The sequence below is a fragment of the Haematobia irritans genome, chromosome 4 (assembly GCF_050003625.1).
Source record: "Haematobia irritans isolate KBUSLIRL chromosome 4, ASM5000362v1, whole genome shotgun sequence".
Lineage (NCBI taxonomy): Eukaryota > Metazoa > Arthropoda > Insecta > Diptera > Muscidae > Haematobia > Haematobia irritans.
Genome location: NC_134400.1, coordinates 31,003,039 through 31,029,734, shown reverse-complemented (window position 1 = coordinate 31,029,734; position 26,696 = coordinate 31,003,039). Strand labels below are relative to the sequence as shown.

The following is a 26,696-nucleotide window of genomic DNA, read 5'->3' as shown; positions in this document are numbered from 1 at the left end:
TAGTATATGGTATCTAACAACCATGTCAAAATTGGTCCATATCGGTCCATAATTATATATAGCCCCCATATAAGCCGATCCCCAGATTTGACCTCCGGAGCCTCTTAGAGGAGCAAAATTCATCCGATACGGTTGACATTTGGTACGTGGTGTTAGTATATGGTATCTAACAACCATGCCAATATTGGTCCATATAGGTCCATAAATATATATAGCCCCCATATAAACCGTGCCCCAGATTTGATCTCCGGACCCTCTTGGAGAAGCAAAATTCATCCGATCCGGTTGAAATTTGCAACGTGGTGTTAGTATAAGGCCGCTAATATCCATGCCAAAATTGGTCCATATCGGTCTATAGTTATATATAGCCGATCCCCAATCACACAAAAATTGGTCCATATCGGTTCATAATCATGGTTGCCACTCGAGCCAAAAATAATCTACCAAAATTTTATTTCTATAGAAAATGTTGTCAAAATTTTATTTCTATAGAAAATTTTGTCAAAATTTTTGTTCTATAGAAAATTTTGTCAAAATTTTTGTTCTATCGAAATTTTTGTCAAAATTTTATTTTTATCGAAAATTTTGTCAACATTTTATTTCTATAGAAAATTTTTTAAACATTTTATTTCTATAGAAAATTGTGTCAAAATGTTATTTCTATAGAAAATGTTGTCGAAATTTTATTTCTATAGAAAATTTTTTCAAAATTTTATTTCTATAGAAAATTTTTTACAAATTTTATTTCTATAGAAAATTTTTGCCAAATTTTATTTCTATAGAAAATATTATCAAAATTTTATTTCTATAGAAACTTTAAACTTAAGTATATACGTATTTAATCGGCATTTTTTAGTTTAATATATACCACGTATGGACTATGTGGTATATATTACGGTGTTAGGAAGTTTTAAGATACCTTGCCATCGGCAAGTGTTACCGCAACCCAAGTAATTCGATTGTGGATGACTGTCTTCAGTAGAAGTTTCTACGCAATCCATGGTGGAGGGTACATAAGCTTCGGCCTGGCCGAACTTACGGCCGTATGTTATATACTTGTTTTTTTTTGTTTTTCTTGCCAACAGAGAGAGAGAGAGAGAGAACCTCATCTAAACCCAAGTACCGTGAAGATGGTGCCCAATACAATCTACCATTGCCACTGGGATATTTGATATTGAAGACTATGGCTATGGTGGCAATTTCATGACCGAATTTATCTACTTTGCGGAAAATTGAAAATATTTTGTAATTTTCTCCCTTTGCTGCAAGCAAATGTCGTTTCGTTTATAATTGAAATGGTTTATTTGTTGACTGAAGGAAGCTACCTAGGAAGCTCTTCATCTGCTATGTTGCATTGCTCCAAATCAGTTTAGCAAACTTGTTGGCTTTGCTTAAATTCGCAGCTCCATTTTCGTTATCAAAAGGCTAATTCTATTTGCTAAAGTAAATTGATTGATTGATTTGCTGACACTAATTTGACCCTTGGGGGTTGTTTGGTGGAACGAACACCTGCCACATCCTCTGTTATTCATTTCGGAAACGATTATGTAATACATGGTCTAGGATTTTAAAGCGAGAGAGTTTCCCTATCACCCGAGGATATCTTGGCTATAGATTTGCCAGCAATTAGATATGCAATAGGCTTAGGTGGTGGTGTAGAGAATATCCAAGAAGTATTAATGAAGTCAATCATCATCATCATCATGCAGAGTGAGGATTTAAAGGATTTTCCAATAGAATGTAGGTATGTCATAAAACAAGTATATACGGCCGTAAGTTCGGCCAGGCCGAAGCTTATGTACCCTCCACCATGGATTTCGTAGAAACTTCTACTGAAGACTGTCATCCACAATCGAATTACTTGGGTTGCGGTAACACTTGCCGATGGCAAGGTATCTTAATACTTCCTAACACCGTAATATATACCACATAGTCCATACGTGGTATATATTAAACTAAATAAGGCCGATTAAATATGTATATAATTACGTTTAAAGTTTCTATAGAAATAAAATTTTGACAACATTTTCTATAGAAGTAAAATTTGGAAAAAAAAATCTATAGAAATAAAATTTGGAAAAAAAATTCTATAGAAATAAAATTTGGAAAAAAAAATTCTATAGAAATCAAATTTTGACAAAATTTTCTATAGAAATAAAATTTTACCAAAATTTTCTACAGAAATAAAATTTTGACAAAATTTTCTATAGAAATAAAATTTTGACAAAATTTTCTATAGAAATAAAATTTTGACAAAATTTTCTATAGAAATAAAATTTTGACAATGTTTTCTATAAAAATAAAATTTTGGTAGATTATTTTTGGTCCGAGTGGCAACCATGATTATGAACCGATATGGACCAATTTTTGTGTGATTGGCGATTGGCTATATATAACTATAGACCGATATGGACCAACTTTGGCATGGTTATTAGCGGCCTTATACTAACACCACGTTGCAAATTTCAACCGGATCGGATGAATTTTGCTCCTCCAAGAGGCTCCGGAGATCACATCTGGGGAACGGTTTATATGGGGGCTATATATAATTATGGACCGATATGGACCACTTCTTGCGTGTTTGTTAGAGACCACATTCTAACACCATGTTCCAAATTTCAACCGGATCGGATGAATTTTGCTCCTCCAAGAGGCTCCGGAAGACAAATCTGGGGATCGATTTATATGGGGGCTACATATATAATTATGGACCGATAGGGACCAATTCCTGCATGGTTGTTGGATACGATATAGTAACACCACGTACCAAATTTCAACCGGATCGGATGAATTTTGCTCCTCTAAGAGGCTCCGGAGGTCAAATCTGGGGATCGGCTTATATGGGGGCTATATATAATTATGGACCGATATGGACCAATTTTGGCATGGTTGTTAGAGACAATATACTAACACCACGTACCAAATTTCAATCGGATCGGAAGACTTTTGCTTATCTAAAAGGCTCCGGAGTTCAAATCTGGCAATCGGTTTATATGGGGGCTATATATAATTATGGGCCGATGTGGACCAATTTTTTCATGGTCATTAGAGAACATATACCAACACCATGTACCAAATTTCAGCCGTATCGGATGAAATTTTGTTCTCTTAGAAGCTTCGCAAGCCAAATCGGGGGATCAGTTTATATGGGGGCTATATATAATTATGGACCGATATGGACCAATTTCTGCATGGTTATTAGAGACAATATACCAACACCATGTACCAAATTTCAGCGGGACCGGATCAACTTTTCTATTTATTATACCCTCCACCATAGGATGGGGGAATATTAACTTTGTCATTCCGTTTGTAACACATCGAAATATTGCTCTAAGACCCCATAAAGTATATATATTATGGGTCGTGGTGAAATTCTGAGTCGATCTGAGCATGTCCGTCCGTCCGTCTGTTGAAATCACGCTAACTTCCGAACGAAACAAGCTATCGACTTGAAACTTGGCACAAGTAGTTGTTATTGATGTAGGTCGGATGGTATTGCACATGGGCCATATCGGTTCACTTTTACGTATAGCCCCCATATACACGGACCCCAGAGTTGGCTTGCGGATCCTCTAAGAGAAGCATATTTCATTCGATCCGACTGGAATTTGGTACATGGTGTTAGTATATACCCAGCAAAAAAAGCGTCGCCAAAAAAGTAGGGAAAATGTTCTTTTTGGATCCGGAAGTGGTGCAAAATTAGCGCAGAAGCGATGATTTTAACATGGGCTTGTCATAGGACGGATGTCCACCATTTCAACAGCCGTTGCAGTGAATTTGCATCACTTCTTAATGTGTGATGCGAATCCAGTGATATGGATGTGAATAAAGAAATTTTGTGATATTATTTATTCGTCGTATTTATTCGTCAAGAATAAATAATTTTTAATTTTTTTTATGATTTTTAATGTATTATCACGCTTGTCGGAACGTTTGATATGAAATATTTTCAAAAATTCGCAATTTTTCTAGAAAGAATTTAGTATTTTTTTCGGCAAAATTTAAATGATTTTCACTATTTTATTAATTTTTAATCCGTTTTTAACTCATTTGAAACAACAAAACTTCAAATTTCCCATTAAAAATATGAAAAAAGCGAGTTATAAAAAATTGACTCAAATGAATTTCCTGTGCAGTTAAAATAAGAACATCTTTGGAAGGACATTTTTGAAAGTGCTTTTAAAGTTGTGCCTTGGAAGAACTTCCAAATTTTTTTGCTGGGTAGTCTATAATAACCATGCAAAAATCGGCCCATAATTATATATAGCACCCATATAAACCGATCCCCAGATTTGGCTTGCGGATCCTCTAAGAGAAGGAAATTTCATCCGATCGGGCTGAAATTTGGTATATGGTGTTGGTATATGATCTCCAACAACTAAGCAAAACTCGGTCTACATCGGTTCATAATTATATATAACCCCCATATAAACCGATTCCCAGATTTGGCTTGCGGAGCCTCTAAGAGAAGCAAATTTCATCCGATCCGGCTGAAATTTGGTACATAGTGTTGGTATATGATCTCTAACAACCATGCACAAATTGGTCCACATCGGTCCGTAATTATATATACCCCCATATAAACCGATCCCCAGATTTGGGTTGCGGAACCTCAAAGAGAAGCAAATTTCATCCGATCCGCCTGAAATTTGGTACATGATATTGGTATATGGTCTCTAACAACCATGCAAAAATTGGTCCACATCGGTTCATAATTATATATATCCCCCATATAAACCGATCCCCAGATTTGGCTTGCGAAGTCTCCAAGAGAAGCAAATTTCATCCAATCCGGTTGTAATTTGGAACATGGTATATGATCTTTAGCAACCGTACCAGAATTGGTCCATATCGGTCCATAATTATATATAGCCCCCATATAAACCGATCCCCAGATTTGGCTTGCGAAGTCTCCAAGAGAAGCAAATTTCATCCAATCCGGTTGTAATTTGGAACATGGTATATGATCTTTAGCAACCGTACCAGAATTGGTCCATATCGGTCCATAATTATATATAGCCCCCATATAAACCGATCCCCAGATTTGGCTTGCGAAGTCTCCAAGAGAAGCAAATTTCATCCAATCCGGTTGTAATTTGGAACATGGTATATGATCTTTAGCAACCGTACCAGAATTGGTCCATATCGGTCCATAATTATATATAGCCCCCATATAAAACATTCTCCAGATTTGACCTCCGGAGCCTCTTGGAGGAGCAAAATTCATCCGATCCGATTCAAATTAGGCACGTGGTGTTAGTATATGGTCGCTAACAACCATACCAAAATTGGTCCAATCACACAAAAATTGGTCCATATCGGTTCATAATCATGGTTGCCACTAGAGCCAAAAATAATCTACCAAAATTTTATTTCTATAGAAAATTTTGTCAAAATTTTATTTCTATAGAAAATTTTGTCAAAATTTTATTTCTAGAGAAAATTTTGTTAAAATTTTATTCAGTTCATAAGAAAATTTTCATCATTGTCAAAATTTTATTTCTATAGAAAATTTTGTTCAAATTTTATTCGGTTCATAATCATGGTTGCGACTCGAGCCAAAAATAATCTACCAAGATTTTATTTCTATAGAAAATTTTATTTCTGTAGAAATGTTTGTCAAAATTTTTATTTCTGTACAAAATTTTGTGAAAATTTTATTTCTATAGAAAATGTTCTTAAAATTTTATTTCTGTAGAAAATTTTGTCAAAATTTTATGTCTACTTTGTCAAACTGAATTATATACGTATTGGATCAATCTTTTTTGATTTAATATATACCACGTATGGACTTACATACACTTTAGAAGATGGTGTTAGGAGGTTTTAAGATACCTTGCCATCGGCAAGCGTTACCGCAACTTAAGTAATTCGATTGTGGATGGCAGTGTTTAGATGAAGTTTCTACGCAATCCATGATGGAGGGTACATAAGCTTCGGCCTGGCCGAACTTACGGCCGTATATACTTGTTTTTTATCGAAAAAATAAAAATTTTGTAACAAACGAATTTTTTTGGTGATAAAAGTTTAAAATTTTCGAAGAAATTTAAAAAAACTCTAACAATAGAAAAACGTTTTCGGTACACGTTTTCCAAATGTTTTTATACCCTTCACCATTACTGTGGTATGTTACAGGGTATACTAAGTTTTGTGCATTTGTATGTAACGCCAAGAAGGAAAAGTCTGAGACCCATTGTTTAGTATACCGATCGTCTTAGAATTAAATTCTGAGTCGATTTAGCGATGTCCGTCTGTCTGTCTGTCCGTCCGTCTGTCTGTATATGTAATTTTGTGTGCAAAGTACAGGTCGCAGTTTAAGTCCGATCGTCCTCAAATTTGTCATAAGGTCGTTTTTTGGGACAAAGACAATCGCTATTGATTTTGGAAAAAATCGGTTCATATTTAGATATAGCTGCCATTTATATTTATCCCCAATCTGGTCAAAACACCGATGTTCTTCAAATTCAGTACATCCGAATATTTTATTAGTCTCGCAAAACTTGCTAAATATCAGCTAAATCGGTTCAAATTTAGATATAGCTCCCATATATATCTTTCGTCCAATTTGAACTTATATGGCCCCAAATGCCAGAGTTTTACCCTGACTTGCTTCAAATTTTGCACAAGGAGTACGTTTAATAGTATCGGTAAGCGTACCAAATTTGGTTGAAATCGGTTCAGATTTACATATAGCTCCCATATATATCTTTCTCGCGATTTAGACTTATATGGTCTCAAAAGCCAGAGTTTTACTGTGAATTGCTTCAAATTTTGCTCAAACGGTACGTTTAATGATACTGTTATGTGTGCCAAATTTGGTTAAAATCGGTTCAGATTTACATATAACTTCCATATATATCTTTCGTCCGATTTGAACTTATATGCCCTCAAAAGCCAGAGTTTTGCCGTGACTTGCTTCAAATTTTGCATATGGTGTACGTTTAATAGTATCGGTAAGTTTGCCAAATTTGGTTGAAATCGGTTCAGATTTAGATATAGCTCCCATATATACATATATTTCGCCCGACTCATATGACCACGGAGGCTAAAGTTATACTCCCATTTTCGTGAAATTTTGCAGAGATAGCAGAATCACTATTTTAACTATGCATGTAAAATTTAGACAAAATCGGTTCAGATTATATATAGCTCCCATATATATGTACACCAGAGTTGGGGAAATATGGTCGACTGTTTCATATTTTATAAACACTTTTCTATGGGATTTTCCTCCAATTAACTGGATAGAGTTAGCCAATTTAAATTTTAATTCTAGAGATTTTGTAGAAGTACAAAAAATCGTCTCCATTAAAAGTATTTGTATCTGGAAATGCAAAACTCTGTATAGCTCACAGCAAATTTGAAGTAGTTGAGATGGTAACACAAATGTTTGTCTACATAGTGGTGAAGGGTATAATATAGTTGGCCCCGTCCGACTTTAGACTTTACTTACTTGTTTTTTTTTTTCTTTGCGTGTAATTGTATATAACCCCCATATAAAGCGACCCCCATATTTCAATGTTGGCTCTATAATTACCGCACAAAAGTTCATATCGGTTCGTAATAATTTCTTCCCCGTATATACCGGTCAAGAACTGAATATATACGTATTTAATCGACCTTTCTTTTGTCTACTATATATCCCGCATGGACTAATTTAAAATTTAGAAGATGATGTTAAGAAGTTTTAAGATGCCTTGCCATCGGCCGCAACCCAAGTAATTTAATTGTGGATGACCGTCTTTAGTAGAAGTTTCTACGCAATCCATGGTGGAGGGTACACAAGATTCGGCCTGGCCGAACTTACGGCCATATATACTTGTTTTCGAATAATTTTTATTAACAAAAAATTTCTTTCAATTTCTTTCATTACAGAAACTGGAATTTCATACCCACACCGGTACAGCTCTATTTCCAGCACAATTCTCTCTCAACTATGAATTCGTCGATACAGAACAGGGTGGTGAAGCATGGCCAGGACGTCGCGGTGAAGAGCCGGTGCCTCCTCTATGTTCCAGGGTATTCCGTAAGCGGAAGGGCAATATACAAGTGCCACGTAATGTCTTCCTTTATGGACGAGGTGGGGCCAAAAATCTTACTTGCCTTTATCGCTTTGAAGCAGGCCCCTCGGAGAGAGTTCGTCTGGTGCTGCACAATGTCTCATTTGGGGAGGGCACCACGTGCACCACAGACAATGATCTACATACGGGTAGACCTAAATGCAATCAATTGGATCCAGATGGCCGTATAACCGAATTGAAACTCTACGATGTACCATTTCGAGATGTTAAAATCCAAATGGGTTGCTTTTGTGACAACTCTTCGGCCTTGTATAGCAATGCTCCATTAACATTTGTGTCCAATTCAAGGATAATGGAATTGACATTTACGGTGACCAAATTGAATATATCCGAAGATTTTGCTGATGTGAATTTCTTTGCCTCGTATGAATTTAAACGCGTGAGTGATTGCCGCAAACGTTTGAAGCTGAAGGGAGCCGGTGGTGAAGATGAAATTAAATATCCCATGAAATCTCAAGACTCTAGCTGTGAAGGTCTTTCGTGGTATATAGAGGCCCAGTCACCCGAAAAATCCCTCTTTGTACAAACCTGGGGCTCATACCTGCCCGTAGATCCCACCTCCGAAGATGCCATGCGGTGTCATACAAAAAATCGCCTTATGATTTATTCCGGGCGACCATTGAAACCCATGAGGGTTGTATGTCCTGCCCAGAGTGGTCCTAGGCCTACATCGTTGCATATCTTTTCCGAGGATTGGACCAATGGTCAACCTTTGTTCACAAACAAGTAAGTGGAGGGGTTAAGCAAAAATAAATTAACAACCGAAATTAAAATTGCTCATAAAAGCTCCATTCAACCCCCCGCCCCCATCCTTCCTTCATATTGAGCTGTGATCACCCTACCCCAATTTTAGTTGAATTTCAACGATTTATTTATCATCCAAGGGCCAACATTGTGATGGCTTTAGGCTAAAATACTCAACTTCAATGGTTCTGGTTCGGTTTTTTCCCCTCCAGAGTTGTTGAGTAGTTAAAGGGTCCACCTCGATCCTTCACCAGAACCACCAATTTTGTTTGCATTTTGTTGGTCAAAGTGTTATAAACAACATCATTATTAATGCATGAATGATCCAAAAGGTCGTAAAAATGCCAAAAAGTATTAAACGTTAATGTGTGTACTCGTATGTGTGTGAATGGGTGTTTGTTCATGTAATTTTGCGTAGTGTTTTAGCGCAAACCACAGTTGATAAAAACTCAGAGAAAGAGCCTTAAGCCACGCAAAGCTAAACCCACACACATCCATCATTGAATGCCAAGGGGCATTGAAGTTAGATGACAGTGGTTCTTGATAGCCGTTAATACATTTTTTATATCCCTCACCCTATTTTAAGGGAGGACATAATACATTTTTCTATAGAAATAAAATTTTCCATCGAAATAAAATTTTGACAAAATTTTCTATAGAAATAAAATTTGGACAAAATTTTCTATAGAAATAAAATTTTGACCAAATTTTCTATAGCAATAAAATTTTGACAAAATTTTCTATAGCAATAAAATTTTGACAAAATTTTCTATAGCAATAAAATTTTGACAAAATTATCTATGGAAATAAATTTTTGATAAAATTTTCTATAGAAAAAAAATTTATTTACAAATTTTCTATCGAAAAAAAATTGACAAAATTTTCTATAAAACAAGTAAGGAAAGTCTAAAGTCGGGCGGGGCCGACTATATTATACCCTGCACCACTTTGTAGATCTAAATTTTCGATACCATATCACATCCGTCAAATGTGTTGGGGCTATATATAAAGGTTTGTCCCAAATACATACATATAAATATCACTCGATCTGGACAGAATTTGATAGACTTCTACAAAATCTATAGACTCAAAATTTAAGTCGGCTAATGCACTAGGGTGGAACACAATGTTAGTAAAAAAATATGGGAAAACTTTAAATCTGGAGCAATTTTAAGAAAACTTTGCAAAAGTTTATTTATGATTTATCGTTCGATATATATGCATTAGAAGTTTAGGAAAATTAGAGTCATTTTTACAACTTTTCGACTAAGCAGTGGCGATTTTACAAGGAAAATGTTGGTATTTTGACCATTTTTGTCGAAATCAGAAAAACATATATATGGGAGCTATATCTAAATCTGAACCTATTTCAACCAAATTTGGCACGCATAGCTACATTGCTAATTCTACTCCCTGTGTAAAATTTCAACTAAATCGGAGTTAAAAATTGGCCTCTACGGTCATATGAGTGTAAATCGGGCGAAAGCTATATATGGGAGATATATTTAAATCTGAACCGATTTCAACCAAATTTGGCACGCATAGCTACAATGCTAATTCTACTCCCTGTGCAAAATTTCAACTAAATTGGAGCAAAAAATTGGCCTCTGTGGTCATATGAGTGTAAATCGGGCGAAAGCTATATATGGGAGCTATATCTAAATCTGAACCGATTTCAACTCCCTGTGCAAAATTTCAACTAAATCGGAGCAAAAAATTGGCCTCTGTGGGCAAATGAGTGTAAATCGGGCGAAAGCTATATATGGGAGCTATATCTAAATCTGAACCGATTTGGCTGATATTTTTCAAGTTTTTCGAGACTCATAAAATATTCGGATGTACGGAATTTGAGGAAGATCGGTTGATATACACGCCAATTATGACCAGATCGGTGAAAAATATATATGGCAGCTATATCTAAATCAGAACCGATTTTTTCCAAAATCAATAGGGATCGTCTTTGAGCCGAAACAGGACCCTATACCAAATTTTAGGACAATCGGACTAAAACTGCGAGCTGTACTTTGCACACAAAAATACATCAACAGACAGACAGACAGACAGACAGACAGACAGACGGACAGACAGACAGACAGACAGACAGACAGACAGACAGACAGACAGACAGACAGACAGACAGACGGACATCGCTAAATCGACTCAGAATTTAATTCTAAGACGATCTGTATACTAAACGATGGGTCTCAGACTTTTCCTTCTTGGCGTTACATACAAATGCACAAACTTATTATACCCTGTACCACAGTAGTGGTGAAGGGTATAAATATGGGAAACGTTTAATTCTGAAGCAGTTTTGAGGAAACTTCGTAAAAGTTTATTTATGATTTATCGCTCGATATATATGTATTTGAAGTTTGGGAAAATTAGAGTCATTTTTAAAACTTTTCGACTAAGCAGTGGCGATTTTACAAGGAAAATGTTGGTATTTTGACCATTTTTGTCGAAATCAGAAAAACATATACATGGGAGCTATATCTAAATCTGAACCGATTTCAATCAAATTTTGCACATATGACTATACTACCAATTGTACTCCTTGTGCAAAATTTCAAGCTAATCGGGATAAAACTATGGCTTCTGGGTCCATATAAGTGCATATCGGGCGAATGATATATATGGGAGCTATATCTAAATCTGAATCGATTTCAACCAAATTTTGCACACTTGACTATACTACTAATTGTACTCCTAGTGCAAAATTTCAACCACATTCGGCCAAAAATCTGGCTTCTGGGGCCATATAAGTCCATATCGGGCGAAAGATATATATGGGAGCTATATCTAAATCTGAACCGATTTCAATCAAATTTTGCACACTTGACTATACGACTAAGTGTTATATTTGTACAAAATTTCAAGCAAATCGGTATAAAACTCTGGCTGCTGGGTCCATATAAGTGCATATCGGGCGAAAGATATATATGGGAGCTATATCTAAATCTGAATCGATTTCAACCAAATCTGGCACGCATAGCTACAATGCTAAATCTACTCTCTGTGCAAAATTTCAACCAAATTGGGCCAAAACTCTGGCTTTTAGGACCATATTAGTCCATATCGGGCGAAAGATATATATTGGAGCTATATCTAAATATGAACCCATTTCAATCAAATTTTGCACACATGACTATACTACTAATTGTACTCCTAGTTCAAAATTTCAACCAAATTCGGCCAAAAATCTGTCTTCTGGGGCCATATAAGTCCATATCGGGCGAAAGATATATATGGGAGCTATATCTAAATCTGAACCGATTACAATCAAATTTTGCACACTTGACTATACGACTAAGTGTTATATTTGTACAAAATTTCAAGCAAATCGGTATAAAACTCTGGCTGCTGGGTCCATATTAATGCATATCGGGCGAAAGATATATATGGGAGCTATATCTAAATCTGAACCGATTTCTTCCAAAATCAATAGGGTTCTATTCTGACCCAAGTAAGGAACATGTGCCAAAGGCGATTGGACTTAAATTGCGACCTAGACTTTGATCACAAAAATGTGTTCACAGACAGACGGACGGACAGACGGACATGGTTATATCGACTCAGGGACCCACCCTGAGCATTATTGCCAAAGACACCATGTGTCTATCTCGTCTCCTTCTGGGTGTTACAAACATATGCACTACCTTATAATACCCTGTTCCACAGTGTGGCGCAGGGTATAAAAAACTGGCAAAATGTTCTATAGAAAAAAATGTTGACATTCTTTATGTCCCTCACCCTATTTTGAGGGAGAGCATAATAAAATTTTCCATAGAAATAACATTTTGACAAAAATTTTCTATAGAAATAAAATTTTGATAAAATTTTCTATAAAACTAAAATTTTGACCAAATTTTCTATAGAAATAAAATTTTGACAACATTTTCTAAAGAAATGAAATTTTGACAAAATTTCTAAAGAAATGAAAGTTTGTTGTTGTTTTTTATCGCAGCTTAAAACCATACATTGACTAAACTACAAGTGTAGCGTAACCAACAGAGGAAAAGAATGTTTGTCAAATTTATTTGGGTAAAGCCCTATAGACTGCAAGATGGTTGGATGGACGCACGTTTTGGAATTACCACATTCCTCATCAGCATCCTCTACTTGCAGCAAAACTATCAACCAATTATCAGAATAAATTCAGGCAGTTTATTAAACCCAACAAAAACCACACTTGAACCCTCCGAAAAAAGGTGTTACATTGATAGCCGGCTTATGCCGAAATAAATTCGAAACAAATATATCTCTTTTCCTATGCCACTGTCAAATCATCGATTTGAATTCAGTTGGCTGGGTTTATTTTGAGCGTGCCTCCTCTTCTTTTTCCATTCGTTTTGTTTTGTTATTGTTGGTTTTGTTCTTTAAGCATTATTGTTGTTTTTTATTGCAGCTTAAAACCATACATTGACTAAACTACAAGTGTAGCTTAACCAACAATGTAAAACCTTTTTTCGGAGGGTTCAAGTGTGGTTTTTGTTGGGTTTAATTAACTGCCTGAATTTATTCTGATAATTGGTTGATAGTTTTGATGCAAGTAGAGGATGCTGATGAGGAATGTGGTAATTCCGAAACGTGCGTCCATCCAACCATCTTGCAGTCTATAGGGCTTTGCCCAAATAAATTTGACAAACATTCTTTTCCTCTGTTGGTTAAGCTACACTTGTAGTTTAGTCAATGTATGGTTTTAAGCTGCAATAAAAAACAACAACAATGCTTAAAGAACAAAACCAACAATAACAAAACAAAACAAAATAAAATTTTGACAAAATTTTCTAAGAAAAAAATGTTGGCAAAATTTTTTATAGAAATAAAATTTTGACAAATTTTTCTAAAGAAAAAAATGTTGACAAAAAGACATACAATTTTGAGACAACTTTCTATAAAAATAAAATTTTGACAAAATTTTCGACAGAAATAAAATTTTGACAAAATTTTCTATAGAAATAAAATTTTTATTCTGATTATTAAAAAATTTAGATAAATTTGTCTATAGAAATAAAAATTTGACAAAATTTTCTATAGAAATAACATTTTGACCAAATTTTCTATAGAAAAAAAAAATTGACAAAAAGACATACAATTTTGAGACAACTTTCTGTAGAAATAAAATTTTGACAAAATTTTCTATAGAAACAAATTTTGACAAAAAGACATACAATTTTGAGACAACTTTCTGTAAAAATAAAATTTTGACAAAATTTTCTACAGAAATAAAATTTTGACAAAATTTTCTATAGAAATAAAATTTTGATAAAATTGTCTATAGAAATAAAATTTTGACAACATTTTCTATAGAAATATAATTTTGACAAAATTTTCTATTGAAATAAAATTTTGACAAAATTTTCTATAGAAATAAAATTTTGACAAAATTTTCTATAGAAATAAAATTTTGATAAAATTGTCTATAAAAATAAAATTTTGACAACATTTTCTATAGAAATAAAATTTTGATAAAATTGTCTATAGAAATAAAATTTTGACAAAATTTTCTATAGAAATAAAATTTTGACAAAATTTTCTATAGAAATAAAACTTTGACAAAATTTTCTATAGAAATAAAATTTTGACAAAATTTTCTATAGAAATAAAATTTTGACAAAATTTTCTATAGAAATAAAATGTTGACCAAATTTTCTATATAGATAAAATTTTGACAAAATTTTCTATTGAAATAAAATTTTGACAAAATTTTGTATTGAAATAATTTTTTGACAAAATTTTCTATAGAAATAAAATTTTGACAAAATTTTCTATAGAAATAAAAGTTTGACAACATTTTCTATAGAAATACAATTTTGACAAAATTTTATATAGAAATTAAATTTTGACAAAGATTTGCAAAAATTTTTTTTGTTATTTCCGAATGTAATATTTTTGTAAGTTTGTAACAGTAAAATGAACTGTCACTGGAATAAATCTGTCAGCTGTGAGACAAGCTGTTTAGAGATGATAGCAAAATATATCAGTCACCCTGTATTTTATAGATCAGGCAAAAATTCCTAAGCGACCTAAAAATGTCCGTCTGTCTGTCTTTCTCTTATACTCACCCTACACCCTTCAATTATAATGTTATCGTCTTCAAATTTGGCATATATTTGTTTTCAAGCAGGTCAAATTCAAAAATGTCTACAATGAGCGAAATTAAAAGAGAAAGTGGACATTTTTGAGAAATACTTAACAAAACTCCTCCCTTGAAATATCGTGGAATATGAACTTTTTAAATTGGGTCAAAACTTACAATCACTCACCCCACTGTGTCTGTGGCCAATGTTCAAATTTATCACACTTCAAAAAATCCTCGGAGACAATGTAGGCGCACACACACACCCACGTGTAGTACGATTTGATGTTTATGGAATGTGTATGGGGGTATGCATCCTTATCCTTTCATGTAGGAGTATCGAAATGATAATATCCCTGTTCGTGCTTTACTCAAATCCCAAAAGGTAGGCACTCATTAAAATCGATAGTAGAGTCGTTGTCCTTGTGTCGCCACCCCCTCGCTCCACTCGACACCCTGGGATCACATACCTTTGAGTTCTGTTTTTGTTTTTTCACCTTTAGGCGAAGATGAGAGTGTCATGGAATTTGAGTGTAGGTGTGTTTGCGATTGCTGTAATGTTGTAATGGAGATGGAGCACGCATGCACATGCATACCAAGATTTTTATGTTCATGCGTCGTGTATTTATGACAATATCAATACAGTTTTCCAATTCTGCCGTGTGTGTGTTTTGTTCTTTGCTAATATCCACAGCAGTACAATTGTCCTGTCAAAGATAGGATTCCTCACGTACATGAAGGTATGTAGATTTTTTGTTTTCGCTTTTTTGTTTGCATCATTGGAAACATGCATCGCTTCAAACGCATCAAGCATACGTAAAGTTCAGGCGTATGTGAATGGCTAATGGAGCGAAATGTTCACCGAAGAAACCTTACCGAGCAAAACTTTGTGACATTTTGGCCTTCGATTAAACCTCTCGTTCGTCGAGGAATGTTTATGTGGTAGTAAAGAAAGTGGCCCTGCGGTGTGGCATAACGTTATTTGGAAGGTGTTTGTAAGATAACATTTTAAATTATATGCCAGTATTTCACTGAGCATCCTTGAATCGAGGAAAATTGAAAATTTGATATTTGTTTGAATATTTTTCAAGAACATTAGAGAGGGCCGTTCAAAAATTTTCTAATAAAAACACATATACGGTCGAAAATTTGGCGAAACCGAATCATATGTACCCTTCACCATAGCTTTACACAAAGTTCTAGTAAAGACTGCCATCCATAATCGAATTCCTGGAGTTAGGATAACAGTTGCCAATGGGAAGGTAACTAAAACCTACTTAACATTGTCTACGAAATTGTATGTTAGTCCATATGGACTCTTTGCTAGATACAAAACGCCTGCTTATATAGGTAATATGAGCCACTAGTCTATAAAAAATTATGAACCGAAATGAACCGCATGGATAGACACATTTCAACCGGATCGGAAGAAATTTATGCTTGCTTGATCTTTAACAATGAGTGGTAACCACGGTTCGTAATCATGCCAAAAAAATCTACCAAAATTTTATGAAAATCTTACCACAAATGTACCAAACGAATATTTCTATAGAAAATTTTGTCAAAACTTTATTCCTATAGAAAATTTTTATCAAAATTTTATTTCTATAGAAAATTTTGTCAAAATTTTATTTCTATAGAAGTTTTTCTCAAAATTTTATTTCTATAGAAAATTTTGTCACAATTTTATTTCTAAAGAAAATTTTTTCAAAAGTTTATTTCTATAGAAAATTTTATCAAAATTTTATTTCTTTATAACATTTTGTCAATATTATATTTCTATAAAAAATTTTATTTCTATAGAAAATTTTTTCACAATTTTATTTCTAAAAAAATATTTCAAAATTTTATTTCTATAGAAAATTTTATTTCTGTTGAAAATTTTTTCAATATTTTATTTTTATAGAATATTTTCTTAAAATTTTATTTCTATAGAATTTTTTGTCAAAATTATATTTCTATAGAAAATTTTGTCAAAATTTTATTTCTATAGAAATTTTTGTCAAAGTTTTATTTTTATAGAAAAATTTATTTCTATAGAAAATTGTTTTTCTGTTGAAAATTTTTCCAAAAATATATTTCTATTAAAAATTTTTCAAAATTTTATTTCTAAAAAAAATTATTTCAAAATGTTATTTCTATAGAAAAATTTATTTCTATAGAAAATTTTATTTCTGTTGAAAATTTTTTTCAAATTTTTATTTCTATAGAAAAATTTCTCAAAATTTTATTTTTATAGATTTTTTTGTCAAAATTATATTTCTATAGAAAATTTTGTCAAAATTTTATTTCTATAGAAAATTTTCCAAAATTATATTTCTATAGAAAATTTTATCATAATGTTATTTCTATAGAAAAATTTATTTCTATAGAAAATTTTATTTCGGTTGAAAATTATTTTCAAATTTTTATTTCTATAGAAAAATTTCTCAAAATTTTATTTGTATAGATTTTTTTGTCAAAATTATATTTCTATAGAAAATTTTGTCAAAATTTTATTTCTATAGAAAATTTTCCAAAATTATATTTCTATAGAAAATTTTATCATAATGTTATTTCTATAGATTATTTCTATAGAAAATTTTATTTCTGTTGAAAATTTTTTCAAAAGTTTATTTCTATAGAATTTTTTTTTTCAAAATTGTATTCCCGTAGAAAATTTTGTCAAAGCTTTATTCCTATAGAAAATTTTGTCAAATTTTTGTTTCTATAGAAAATTTTGTCAAGATTTTATTTCTATAAAAAATATTGTCAAAATTTTATTTCTAAAGAATTTTTTTCAAAACTTTATTTCTATAGAAAATTTGCTCAATATTTTATTTCAAAAGAATTTTTTTTCTCAAATTTTTTTTGTAGAACTTTTTCCAAAATTTTATTTTTATAGAAACTTTTTGCACAAATTTATTTTTATATAAACTGTTTCCAAAATTTTATTTCTAAAGAGATTTGATCTACCAAAACATCAAAAAATCTACAATTTTTGTTAGAATTCTACCAGCTGTGGAAACCGTGGTGGCTATACAAGTTGCGTTGCACTTTCATATGATCATAAAGCACATAGAACTATTTTTGTTTTGTAATTTTTTTTTAAATTTAACGAAAAATATTGTAGGAGAAATGGTAGGGAAATTTTTGTGGGAATATGGGGAAAGTAGTGAACTTTTTTTTTTGTTCTTGTAGGCTATAACGAAAATTAACTTTGGCAACCCTGATAATTATGAACCAATTTTATCGTGATGGGTATCTACTAAAATCAGATAAAACTTTCTCTCTCCAATGGCTTCTAGGAACCTAGGAATCGGCTTATGTCGGAGCTGTACCTAAAAGTGGTTCGATATCGCCCATTTACAATACTATCCGTGTAAAGCCGATAGCTGTGTTTGTTCGCCAGATCGACTCAGAATTTCACCACGAATACTAGGTATACCACGTGGTCACCGAGTGAAACGGATCACAGGAGCTTTGTATAGAATTTTGTTGAAATCATATTTCAAACTAATCTACTATAAAAAATTAAGTCGGGTTTTCCTTCCTGGCGTTTTAACACCAGAACTCACAAAGGTCGTTGGAAAGGTCTCTGGCTCCGTAATGTTTATAGCAAAGAAAATTCAAAAAAAATTTCAAGGGAAAAGCGGGAATTTTTATACCCTCCACTATAGGATGGGGGGTATATTAACTTTGTCATTCCGTTTGTAACACATCGAAATATTGCTCTAAGACCCCATAAAGTATATATATTCTGGGTCGTGGTGAAATTCTGAGTCGATCTGAGCATGTCCGTCCGTCCGTCCATCTGTTGACATCACGCTAACTTCCGAACGAAACAAGCTATTGACCTGAAACTTGGCACAAGTAGTTGTTATTGATGTAGGTCGGATGGTATTGCAAATGGGCCATATACGTTTTACGTATAGCCCCAATATAAACGGACTCCCAAATTTGGCTTGCGGATTCTCTAAGAGAAGCAAATTTCATCCGATCCTGCTGAAATTTGGTACATGGTGTTGGTATATGGTCTCTAACAACGGTGCAAAAATTGGTCCACATCGGTTCATAATTATATATAGCCCCCATATAAACCGATCCCCCGATTTGGCTTGCGGAGCCTCTAAGAGAAGCAAATTTCATCCGATCCGGCTGAAATTTGGTGCATGGTGTTGGTTTATGGTCGCTAACAATCATGCAAAAATTTGTCCACATCGGTTCATAATTATATATAGCCCCCATATAAACCGATCCCCAGATTTGGCTTGCGAAGTCTCCAAGAAAAGCAAATTTCATCCAAGCCGGTTGTAATTTGGAACATGGTGTTAGTATATGATCTTTAACAACCGTGCCAGAATTGGTCCATATCGGTCCATAATTATATATACCCCCCATATAAAACGTTCTCCAGATTTGACCTCCGGAGCCTCTTGGAGGAGCAAAATTCATCCGATCCGGTTCAAATTAGGAACTTGGTGTTAGTATATGGTCGCTAACAACCATACCAAAATTGGTCCAATCACACAAAAATTGGTCCATATCGGTTTATAATCATGGTTGCCATTAGAGCCAAAAATAATCTACCAAAATTTTATTTCTATAGAAAATGTTGTCAAAATTTTATTTCTAGAGAAAATTTTGTTCAAATTTTATTCGGTTCTTAAAAAATTTTCATAATTTTCAAAATTTTATTTCTATAGAAAATTTTGTCAAAATTTTATTTCTATAGAAAAATTTTCAAAATTTTATTTCTATAGAAAATTTTGTTCAAATTTTATTCGGTTCATAATCAGGTTGCCACTCGAGCCACAAATAATCTACCAAGATTTTATTTCTATATTTTTTTTTATTTCTGTAGAAATTTTTGTCAAAATTTTCTTTCTATAGAATATTTTGTCAAAATTTTTATTTCTATAGAAAATTTTGTGAAAATTTTATTTCTATAGAAAATTTTGTTAAAATTTTATTTCTGGTGGGTACATAAGCTTCGGCCTGGCCGAACTTACGGCCGTATATACTTGCTTTTATTAAAATTTCATTATTTTAAAGAAATTTGTCTTTAATAGTGTGTAACTTGCGCATCCTAAAATTGAGGTTTCGTAATCTTTAATAGCACGTAAATATTTTTTTTTAGAGTACTTGTTTTAAAATGTTTTAACAAAATTTACAATATGGTTGCCAGATTTCAATAAAAATTCATCCCAGAAGAAGTTGGAAATCACCAACGAAACGTCGAATGTAAATATGAAATAAAGTCTCTTTATTTGCATATTGAGAGACCTTGAAAGTCCATTTTAAAACAGATATAAAAATAACCAAAAATTGGAATTTATTTTTCATGCCTACACGCAAAAAAATAATTTCTTTCCTCCCAACCGAAATTTTAGTCAAAATTTTTCTCAATACAAACAATGTAGAAAAAAATCGATTTTATAATTTTTTTTAAATTTTACCTTTCGCCTACCATTCGCCTGGACGAAGAATTCTTGCGTATATATATATTTTCTTAAACTTCATTTGTGTAGTTTCTCTCGGTATGTAACGTTTCCATTTACATTTCTCGGAACCGAACAAAAACGGTTAATATCAGCCAATAATTATTAATGCGCATGTAGTCAAATTCCGAATTTTTTACACAACCCATTGGGCGAACATAAGATAGGGCCAGGCCAAACTTTCGGCCATATATAATTGTTTTCATTTAGTTGGTATCGTAACAAAGATACAATCATCTTCTTTCTCTTAATTTGCCAAAACCCACTCTTATAAATTCAGACTCTAGGCTTGATATCAATGTGCAAGTGCCAGAAATTCACATGTTCATTATGCACTGAATGTGAATGTTAAATCGATACATTACTAAACACACTTTCAAATATCATAAACACATAACTAACACACTATAGAGTGATAAAGAGAGAGAACATTGCTCGTAGTGAGTGGAAGCGAGAAAAAGGTATTCATATACAACACTCAATACCAACAAATTACGCATTTGGTGGTAGTGTTACCAAGTTGTGGGTTTTTGAATGATGAATTCTCTATAGACATAAAACTCTGATAAAGTTTTCTGTAGAAATAAAATTTTGAAAAAATTTCTATAGAAATAAAATTTTAACCACATTTTCTATAAAAATAAAATTTTAAAAACATTTTCTATAGAAAATAGAAAGTTTGACAAAATTTTCTATAGAAAAAAATTTTTGACAAAATTTTCTAGAGAAATAAAATTTTGACAAAATTTTCTATAAAAAAACAAATTGACAACATTTTCTCAAAAGTAAAATTTTGACAAAATTTTCTATAGTAAAAAATGTTTGACAAAATGTTCTATAGAAATGAAATTTTGACAAAATATTCTATAGAAATAAAGTATTGACAAAATTTTATTTCTATAAACAAAATTGCCAAAATTTTCTATAGAAATTAAATTTTGACAAAATTTTCGATAGAATTTAAATTTTGACAAAATTATCGATAAAAATTAAAGCTCGACAAAATTTTCTATAGAAATAAAATTTTGACAAAATTTTCGTTAGATACAAAATTTTGAAAAAATTTTCTACAGAAATAAAATGTTGTTAAAATTTCTTATACAACAGAAATTTTACAAAGTTTTCTATAGAAATTTTGACAAAATTGTCTATTGAAATAAAATTTTGACAAAATTTTCTGTAGAAATAAAATTTTGACAAAATATTCTATAGAATTTAAATTTTGACAAAATTTTCTATAAAAATTAAAGCTTGACAAAATTTTCTATAAAAATTAAAGCTTGACTAAGTTTTCTATAGAAATAAAATTTTGACAAAATTTTCTATAGAAATTAAATTTTGACAAAATTTTCTATAGAATTTAAATTTTGACAAAATTATCGATAAAAATTAAAGCTTGACAAAATTTTCTATAGAATTTAAATTTTGACAAAATTTTCTTTAGATATAAAATTTTGAAAAAATTTTCTATAGAAATAAAATTTTGACAAAATTTTCTATAGAATTTAAATTTTGACAAAATTTTCTATAAAAATTAAAGCTTGACAATGTTGTCTATAGAAATAAAATTTTGACAAAATTGTCTATAGAATTTAAATTTTGACAAAATTTTCTATAGAAATAAAATTTTGTTAAAATTTCTTATACAACTAAAATTTTACAAAATTTTCTATAGAAATTTTGACAAAATTTTCTATCAAAATAAAATTTTGAGAAAATTTTCTGTAGAATTTAAATTTTGACAAAATTTTCTATAAAAATTAAAGCTTGACAAATTTTTCTCTAAAAATTAAAGCTCTACAAAGTTTTCTATAGAAATACAATTTTGACAAAATTTTCTATAGATATTAAATTTTGACAAAATTTTCTATAGAATTTAAATTTTGACAAAATTATCGATAAAAATTAAAGCTTGACAAAATTTTCTATAGAAATAAAATTTTGACAACATTTTCTGCAGATATAAAATTTTGACAAAATTTACTATAGAAATAAAATTTTGTTAGAATTTCTTATACAACTGAAATTTTACAAAATTTTCTATAGAAATTTTGACAAAATTTTCTATCAAAAAAAAAAATTTTGACAAAATTTTCTATAGAAATAAAATTTTGACAAAATTTTCTATAGAAATAACATTTTAACAAAATTTTCTATAGAAATTAAATTTTGACAAAATTTTCTGTAGAATTTAAATTTTGACGAAATTATCTATAAAAATTAAAACTTGACAAAATTTTGTAGTCCAGACGAAAAGAAACACTAGCTAAGCCAATTTCGCATATTTGTAGGACAAGAAATCTTTGTACTCACCACATTATAATTTTTTCAGTTTACTATATATCAATATTTATTATTTCCTATTTTCATTAAAATTCGTTGCAATTCCTTGCTCTATGAAAATAACCATTATTTTGAACATGGAATTGTTGTATGCTGGACATATTTCTTCAATCTGACATTGCAAACTACTAAGCATGATGTTAATCATTGTCCGTTGTGTAGAAATTGATGTCTGTTGGTGTTTTGGAAATTGCTGACATGAACACTCTTCACAAGAAATTATAAGCCTCAACATACACCCAAATGAAGCCCAAATGGATGTGGACTAGCAAGTGTACATTGACCATGTTAGCCAAGAGTGTTGGAGAAATGTGTAATTGAATTCAAACACAAATAGTCCATAGTCCATAGCTCTAATGTTACTAAATAAAATATATCAGATTTTTGGATACGCCAGCTTCCTACTACACAAAAGAAAAAAATGTTCTTTAATCTGGCAAGAATTTGTTGGAGCATATAATCCCTAATTTATGTCAACTATAGTATAGTAAATTTTGACAAAATTTTCTATAGAAATAAAATTTTGACAAAATTTTCTATACAAATGAAATTTTGACAACATTTTCTCTAAAAATAAAATTTTTGGCAAATTTTCTACAGAAATAAACTTTTGACAAAATTATTTATAGAAATAACATTGTGATAAATTTATCTATAGAAATTTGAGAAAATTTCTTATAGAAAGAAAATTTCGAGAGAATTTTCTATAGAAATAAAATTGTGACAAAATGTTCTATGGAAATAAAATTTTGACAAAATTTTCGATAGAAATAAAATTTTGACAAAATTCTCTATAGAAATAAAATTTTGACAAAATTTTCTATAAAAATAAAATTTTGAGAAAATTTCTTATAGAAATAAAATTTCGAGAGAATTTTCTATAGATATAAAATTTCGAGAGAATTTTCTATAGAATAAAATTTTGACAAAATTTTCTATAGAAATTAAATTCGGACAGAATTTTCTATAGAAATAAAATTTTGAGAAAATTTTCTTTAGAAATAGAGAAATAGATAAATATTGTATATATAATGTATATTTGATAAATTTTTCTATAGAAATTTGAGAAAATTTCTTATAGAAAGAAAATTTCGAGAGAATTTTCTATAGAAATAAAATTGTGACAAAATTTTCTATGGAAATAAAATTTTGACAAAATTTTCGATAGAAATAAAATTTTGACAAAATTCTCTATAGAAATAAAATTTAGACAAAATTTTCTATAAAAATAAAATTTTGAGAAAACTTCTTATAGAAATAAAATTTCGAGAGAATTTTCTATAGAAATAAAATTTCGAGAGAATTTTCTATAGAATAAAATTTTGACAAAATTTTCTATAGAAATTTAATTCGGACAGAATTTTCTATAGAAATAAAATTTTGAGAAAATTTTCTTTAGAAATAGAGAAATAGAAATAAAATTTTGACAAAATTTTCTATAGAAATAAAATTCTGTCAAAATTTTCTATAGAAATAAAATTCGGACAAAATTTTCTATAGAAAAAAATTTTTGAGAAAATTTTCTTTAGAAGTAGAAATAAAATTTTGACAAAATTGTCTGTAGAAAAAATTTCTATAGAAATATAATTTTGGTAAAATTTTCTATAGAAATAAAACTGTGAAAAAATCTTCTATAGAAATAAAATTCAGACAAAGCTTTCTATAGAAATTAAAATTTGGCAAAATTTTTTATAGAAATAAAATTTTAACAAAATCTATAGAAATGAAATTTTGACAAAATTTCTTATAGTGATGAAATTTTGATAAAATTTTTTATAGAAATAAAATTTTGACAAAATCATCTACGGAAATAAAATTTGGCAAAATTTTCTAGAAAAATAAAATTTTGACAAAATTCTCGATGAAATAAAATGTTGATAAATTTTTCTTTCTAAAGTGAATTTTGAAAAAATTTGGCAAATATTTCTACAGAAATAAAATTTTGGCAAAATTTTCTTTATACAGTCAATTTTGACAAAGTTTTCTATTGAAATAAAATTTTTACAAACTTTTCTAAAGAATTTTTTGATTAAATTTTTTATAGAAAAAAAAAAATTGGGAACAATTTCGATAGAAATAAAATATTGACAAAATTTACTATAGAAATAAAATTTTGACAAAATTTCTTATACAACTGAAATTTAAAAAAAAAAATATAGCAGTAAAATTTTGACAAAATTTTCTATAAAAATAAAAATTTTTGTAGAATAAAATTTTGACAAATTTTACTATAGAAATAAAATTTTGACAAATTTTACTATAGAAATAAAATTTTGACAAAATTCTCGATGCAATAAAATGTTGATAAATAAAGTGAATTTTGAAAAAATATGACAAAATTTTCTACAGAAATAAAATTTTGACAAAATTTTCTTTATGTAGTGAATTTTGACAAAATTTTCTATAGAAATAAAATTTAGACAAAATTTTCTAAAGAATTTTTTGATAAAATTTTTTTCTATAGAAATAAAATTTTGACAAAATTTTCTTAAGAATTTTTTGATAAAATTTTTGATAGAAAAAAATTGGGAACAATTTCTATAAAAATAAAATTTTGACGAAATTTTCTATAGAAATAAAATTTTGACAAAATTTTATAAAGAAATAAAATTTTGACAAAACTTTGAAAAAATAACCAAATTTAATAAAAGCCAGTGCTTATTATTATGCTTTAGGTATGGGCATATAATCTCAAACGAAAAAAATTATGCTCTTTTCACACAAGCCAATGATTCAAAAAAAAATGTTTGCAGATATACAATATCCCAAAAAATCAAAACTCATTTTAGATTTATTTCCATTGCCTAATTTTTTTGTTTTTCTCCAATTAATTGGAGTTTTTGTTTTGCAAAATTTTACGATCAAAATTTGAAATATTTAATTTTTTGTTTTTTGGTTTTCTCTTTTGCAGGCCGGTCAGTTTAGTGCTGGAGCCCATATTAAAGGAACCTGGAGATATTGCTTTCACTTGGCTAGAGATCTATCGCACGAAAAATGCATTATTACAACAATTTGATTTGCAAAGCAATGCAACAACCACCAGTACAATTGGTGGAGCTGGTGGTAGTAGTGGTGGTACAGCTGTTGGTGGAACAGGCACTGCCGGTGCTGGAGGTAGTAGTACTGGTGTGGTAACCACTACAGGCACCAGTGGCAACGATACGCTAAGTGATTTTGGGTTCTATCCAAAAGAATCAGACTGTGAATATAAATGTCCGGAAATAGATGCATGTATTTCAGCCACATTGTGGTGTGATGGTAAGTATCGCAAAGAACAATGTCCCAAATACCAAAAAAAAAGCGGACTCTGGCAAATTCCAATTACACATCACATTGCATAGCATTCAAATTGCATTGAATTTATGCCTGTGACCAAAGTTATTAAGAATTTTGAAAAATGCTATCATCTACAATATGTCTAGCTTTTGTTGCAAATCAATGGAAACATTTTTAGTTTCATTGTGTGTCCGGGGCTTATATACCATCAAACCATAGGTACAAAGCCTTAGGCTGTGATGCAAAAAAACAAGAACTTCAAAAATTGAAAGGACGGGCCAAAATTAAAAAAAAAAAAAAACAAGTATATACGGCCGTAAGTTCGGCCAGGCCGAAGCTTATGTACCCTCCATCATGGATTGCGTAGAAACTTCTTCTAAACACTGCCATCCACAATCGAATTACTTAAGTTGCGGTAATGCTTGTCGATGGCAAGGTATCTTAAAACCTCCTAACACATCTTCTAAATTGTATGTAAGTCCATACGTGGTATATATTAAATCAAAAAAGATAGATCCAATACGTATATAATTCAGTTTGACAAAGTAGACATAAAATTTTGACAAAATTTTCTACAGAAATAAAATTTTAACAAAATTTTCTATAGAAATAAAATTTTCACAAAATTTTCTATAGAAATAAAAATTTTGACAAAATTTTTTATAGAAAGAAAATTTTGACAAAAAT

The 26,696-nt window shown here is 30.7% G+C and overlaps 1 protein-coding gene across 1 annotated transcript in view; it reads left to right on the top strand.

Moving 5' to 3' along the window:
* Window positions 1-26,105, top strand: part of LOC142235345 (uncharacterized) — a 617,569-nt gene extending 591,464 nt beyond the window's left edge. The window contains 3 exon segments of the mRNA XM_075306601.1: window positions 7,879-8,810; window positions 25,645-25,991; window positions 26,035-26,105. Of these exon segments, the coding sequence (XP_075162716.1) occupies window positions 7,879-8,810; window positions 25,645-25,991; window positions 26,035-26,105 (1,350 nt within the window).
* Window positions 26,106-26,696: the final 591 nt, after the last annotated feature.